Source organism: Carlito syrichta, unplaced genomic scaffold, assembly GCF_000164805.1.
Source record: "Carlito syrichta isolate Samal-C Ts95f unplaced genomic scaffold, Tarsius_syrichta-2.0.1 Scaffold302399, whole genome shotgun sequence".
NCBI classification, from domain to species: Eukaryota; Metazoa; Chordata; class Mammalia; order Primates; family Tarsiidae; genus Carlito; species Carlito syrichta.
This window is the reverse complement of record NW_007246495.1, coordinates 177,526-183,202: the sequence shown is the minus strand read 5'-3', so window position 1 is coordinate 183,202 and position 5,677 is coordinate 177,526. Positions and strand designations below refer to the sequence as shown.

The window sequence follows — 5,677 nt, the reverse complement described above, 5'->3', positions numbered from 1 at the left end:
GGCAGATACTAGTATCTTCAGTTCAGACTTGGGAAGCCCATGAAACCTCAACGCTCTACATTCTGCTCTTGAAGATCACAGTAATGTAGACCGACTTTTATTCAGAAATCCTTTCATATTCACTAACTGCAATTAAAAGTTTAAAAATCACATGGCTCTTAGAAGCAATGTCAAACATACATTTTTTTAAGTGACAGATTTAAACAGTGTAAAATTGATTTACCAAAATTACAAAAAACACACAAATATACCATATATTACTCTTTAATTAGATTTGTCTTACAATATGTTGTCAATGGGATATTTTGAAATGTTTAAACCTGACAGAAAATCATTTTTTAAAAAAATGTACCACAAGAAGGAAAAAAGCTGAAAAACTCCTGCCCTTTATATGGTATGGAGATGGGAAACAGTGCCATTCACAACTCTAATTCTTGTCTTCTGGGGAGTTCTTTCTGAATATTTTCACTTGGATCTATTGTTTTGCAAACAGAACTTTTAAAAGGACTTTTGATTTTTAAATTATTATTTTGTTGCTATGTGAGAAATGTGCCCACTTTGAATACTGATTTTCATTAATATCTTCTGGATTTTCCTCCTAGGTATCGATTTCTGGGTATATTGAGGCTTGTGCACACATTATGCAGGAATCCTTGTCTCCTGGCTGACAACACAGGCTTAGTCTGCACGACATAGTGAGTTAAACGCAAATGATGCCTACAATACCATAATGTGGGGAGACAAACCAAGAGCTGACATTCTGGAAGCTTCCATTGTGGGAAAACAGCCAAAGGAGGTGGAGAAGGAGACAGCTCCTCAGCTAAATGTGCCCATTAGTCCTCACCTGCTCAGTGACGACGACGAGGCCATGTTAGCCTGGGCTGGACATGTCCCCCTCTTAACTCAGCCTGGCTCTTTCCACTGTGCCTAAGTTGCATGGCGGGGTGGGGGGGGGCTAAGTAGCTACAATTGACCCCTGCGGTGACGTCAAGGGATTAAGGAGCTAAGATTCAAGTCTTCTAATGCCACAGCTGTCTCTGGTTTGGGCTGTGGTTTTGGGAGAAGAGGTCAAAACTATTATTAACAATTCCATTCCTTCAACCAAAAGAAAATATAGCCTATTGAAGGCTTCTTTTCATGAGCATATAAAGCTGAGTTTATTTATGAAAAAAGAGCACACAGGTTTAGGTAGAAGAACTCCAAGGAAACAGAGCACATTGCAGCACATGACAGGCCTTGAGCTCCCTGGACCAGCACCATGGGGTTGCCCCACACTCCCAGTTCCACCCTTCCTCCCAGTACCTTGTCCACGCATAGACAATACCACGTCCACTCCACTCCACTCCACTCATTCCTGTCCTCATCTTACGTGTACTAAGCCCTCATCTCCTCCAAATCCCTCTTCTGAAACAACATCCATGTTGTGTCATCTATGAAGCATCGCATATTAAAACTCAGATGTTGTTTTTGACCCAAAAAAGTGCTTCAAACCACCCTAGGCAATTTTTTCCACGTCATTTTCAACCAATAAAATCAGACTCATTTAGGTTTACAAACGATACCAAAAAAACAGTTAATCCGACCATTCGTACATTTCAATGGCGTGCCTTCATCCCCGACTTTCCTTCACATTAACTGACTCAGTTCAGTATCTTAATGAGTTGCTCTCTCGTTTGGAAAAAATATAGAATAAAATATAGAATTTTCAGGATAAAAAATGTTCTCATTATAAAAATGCTTTCTATGTTTCAAAAATAACACTTTTAGAGGCTCCTTAGAGCTTTCGGTTTGGTAATTAAACTGTTAAGAACTGAAGGTTTTTAACAAGCAGCAAAAGGTAACATGGTTTTAAATACAAAGTTACAGGAGCCACTCACGTCTGTGATCAGCTGCGAGAAAGTTCAGTTTCTCGCTAAGAAAATCCCTAAATGTTTTAGTCTTAAAATTCCATGATCAAAAATGAGTTGAAGATAGAAATCTACACGCCGTCATAATTGCCAGAACTCCCAGCGCAGCTCCAGTCAAACGGAGGATTGCCTGGAAAATACAATCCTCAAAGCAGGTGCAAGTGCTGCAGATCGGGCAGGCAGAGCAGGGGCCGCCCTCGAACCCAAGTCCCCAGGCCCTCTCCCACGTGAGGGCCCCCAGCCCAGAACTGCTGGTTCCTTCAGTGCTCCACGCATATCCTGGGTGGTGCTGCGTGGCCACGTGTGAGGGGGAGCGTGAGCCAAGCGAGTACTTTCCACTGTAGACGCTTCCCACGACGGTCCTTGAGGAACGGGGAGCTCATATGAGCCGGGAGCTCTTCAGGAACTGGATGAGAACCCGGTAGACGAATGTGTACTGGCAGAGGGTCTGCACCAGCATCATCCGCTGCCGCCGCAGCATGTCCAGCACTCGCGGAACGTCTAGCACCTGGGGGAGAGGGGGGTGAGGGGACGCTGACATCTTTACAGAGATCTAGGTAGGGGGACAGTCTCTACTTAGCACCTTCTATAAATAGCCCATGACGGCCCACTCCCCGTGAGCTTTTACAATAACTAGAATATCCACATCACAAGGACCCTTATCGCCAACTTTCCCTGGGTGGAGCTCACGGCCTCTGGTTGGATGTAAACTACCTTATCTCACCAGATACCAAGACTCAACAGATAGGCAGTGTGCTCAGTGCTCAGTACTCCCCACACAGGGCTCTGGCCAGCATTAGCCATCCTTGAAATGTTACCAGGTGTTCCGGGAAAATCGGGGTTCTGAGCTCAAATTTGAGAAACACCAGGTAAGGCCATTAAACAGCTTTATGTACCGCATGACTTCTTGCACCTTGAATATGCTAATAGGTACCAAGATGCTCCAAGAACACACAGCCTGTCGCAGGGAACGCTGAAGAGTATCTGAGGCCGCCACAGTGTAGGACATGTGTTCAGACAGCTCTGAGGTCCCCCTCCCTCTCCTTCAACCTTTTCCCACCCACAAGGCGAGGCTGGCACAGTAGTCACCTCATTGTGCTCCAGGCAGGCAATCATGATCTCTGATAAGATGACAACACCTGTCCTTCCCACCCCCGCGCTGCAGTGGACCAGCAGCGGGGGGTTGGGGTTCTGGGGATCGCTTGTGCTGTTCGTGTGGCGTCTGACAGACTGGATCTCCTCGAGGTATGCTGGAAATCAGAGAAGACGCTTGGGGATCACGGCATCTCAGATGGGCAGCAGCCAAGAGCACCGGGCGCCCGGCCAACCCCACTGAGGGCGGAGGGGCTGGGGGCGAGTCAGCCCCTCCACCTGCCTCCCCTGTCTCCACCACAACGTGGACAGGAGACACCCTGCGTGGGCTGTGGCACTCAGCCCCTCAAACCCATGCAACGCCTCTTCAGCGAAGCCTTCCCAGAACACATCCACTCTGGATTTTAAAACAAGCCCCAGGCCCACGGGAGAACTGCACAGACACGCTTGCACAAGGCACGCCTTCCTCCATCTGTAGCTCCAGGAAGGCCATCAGGGAGCGGCGCCACTTACACAGAAAGCCCTTGGGGTCCTCAGGACAGCCGTGCTCAGGCCAGTCCGTGTACTGCAGGTGCCAGACAGTACGCTCCTGGCCCGTGAGGAGGTGCTTCATCTTCAGGCCGGTGGTGGCATAGCAGCCAGAGTCCGTGCGGAAGCGGGTAGTGATCTTGAACCTCCCGTAGGTAACGGTGTTGTGCCTGGAGCCCAGGCGCGGCCAGTACCGAAAGCTCTTCTCCCTCCCGCCCTCCTGTGAAGAGCCAGTGACAGCAGCATGAGGGCCAGCCACCGAAGCCCATCCCAGGCTACAGACCTGACCCTCGAGCCACAACCCCACCCGTCTCCTCTCCAAAGGTTGGGGGTCCACTGAGGAACGGCAGCCATTCCTCAGAGGCTGAGAAAACCAGTTAAGGGGCATGAGCACTCACCTCCTCTGCTGTCACCATTGCTATGATCGCAATTCCCTGTTCCCATACCATCTGCCAGAAGTCCTGACAGGTATGCTGCAATGGTCCCTGTGTGGCAATGTAATCCCATTCGATTCCACTGACGGCGACCTGAGATTAAAGGAGGTTAAAATGGATGTGAGAGTGTATAATGTAGGCATGTGTGCACGGATGCATCCATGGTGGTAATAAAAACACGAATCAGCTGGGCATGGTGACTCAAGTCTGTAATCCCAGGACTTTGGGAGGCTGACACGAGAGGACTGCCTGAACCCTTGGGTTCGAGACTAGCCTGGGCAACATGGTGAGACCTTGTCTCTACAATAAATAAAAAACAATTAGCCAGCCACAGTGGCGCACATGTGTAGTTCCTGCTACTTGGAAGGCTAAAGTGGAAGGATTGCCTGAGTCCAACAGGTCAAAGCTGCAGTGGCCATAAGTATGCCACTGTACTCCGTCTGGGCCATAGAGTGAAACTCCAACTCAAAAAAAAAAAAAAAAAAAAAAAATGAATCGAATCACTCAGTGGAATGAGGAAGAACTTTTACATTTTCTCTTGTCAATACAATTTCCATTACTGACCTCCTCATAAGCTTATGCAAGGTGGATATATATAACATCTATGTGAGCTGGGACAACCTGCTTGCTCTTTTGGAATCTCAGTTCTCACTCATAAACTACAAACATTGCCCACCCTCAGAGCCTGCTGTGAGGACCGAGCAGCCCACACACAAGGTGGCTGGTACCTGATAAGGACTTGCCAAGGTGCTGCTTAAAAAAAAAAAATACAACCTTCCTACCCCCAGAGCCAAGGTCACTCTCCATAACACTAGACTCCCATGTAAGAGTCAGCCTCTGAGAACAGTCCAGTACATCAGGGGAATGACTGAAGACTGGAGACCCAGGCTAACCCTCGGCTCCACCAGTACTAAGTAGCCACAGCAACTGTTTTCTGCATGCCTGCTAACTGCCCAGCCCTCTGCCACACACGCCCATCAGGGCCACCAGCTCCCAGTCACGCCCCACATCTTTGCACTAGGCACCAATTGTGGCAGACACCGTGGGTAGGTACCAGGCTACAACTGGGAGCAGGCCCCAGGGAGGAAGAGGTGTCCCATGGGATGCCTACAAGGCGGGTGTCATCATTGCTTTATTTGGAAGTAAGAAAAGTGTGGTCCCACAATGGAGTGGCTGAACTGGGTCTCGGTCTTTCCACTCTTCTTAGGATTGCCAGTGAAGTTGGTGAAATATCACTAAGGAACTGCAGTGCCATTCAGTTCCTATCCATCTACTCGCAAAAGCTGGCTAAGTGATTCCAAAGACAGGTTTGGATTATATATAGAATATGTCCATACTAGAAAACCGACCTACACATGCACACACTCCCAAGAATCATCAAGGGCTCCTGGCACCCACCGGCAGAATATGGGGTGCAGTGATGGGGAAGACCGGATGCGGCTTTACTAACCCCTCTGCCGTGACCATCCCTTCTTCCATCTGAATGAGCGGGACATCATCATCAATGTCAGCCACCAAGAACGTGCTTGGGAAAGAACAGGCTCGTCAATAAATGGTGCAGCCGGGCTCAGAGGCTCAGCCTGTGATCCCAGTGCTTTGGGAGGCCGAGGTGAGTGGATTGTCTGAGCGTGTGGGTTCGAGACCCGCCTGGGCAACTTGGCAAGACCTCATCTCTACAATAAATCAAAAATCAGCCGGGCATGGTAGTGCGTGCCT

General features: G+C 48.8%; 1 protein-coding gene across 1 annotated transcript in view; it reads right to left on the bottom strand.

The window, feature by feature from the left end:
- Nucleotides 1-248: 248 nt before the first annotated feature.
- Nucleotides 249-5,677, bottom strand: part of PTPN21 (protein tyrosine phosphatase, non-receptor type 21) — a 68,768-nt gene continuing 63,339 nt past the window's right edge. The window contains exons 17-20 of the mRNA XM_021711604.1: nucleotides 3,926-4,054; nucleotides 3,513-3,747; nucleotides 2,997-3,157; nucleotides 249-2,415 (exon numbers count right to left, since the gene is read on the bottom strand). Coding sequence (XP_021567279.1) covers nucleotides 2,287-2,415; nucleotides 2,997-3,157; nucleotides 3,513-3,747; nucleotides 3,926-4,054 — 654 coding nt within the window. The 3' untranslated portion in view covers nucleotides 249-2,286. The remainder of the gene's footprint in view (nucleotides 2,416-2,996; nucleotides 3,158-3,512; nucleotides 3,748-3,925; nucleotides 4,055-5,677) is intronic.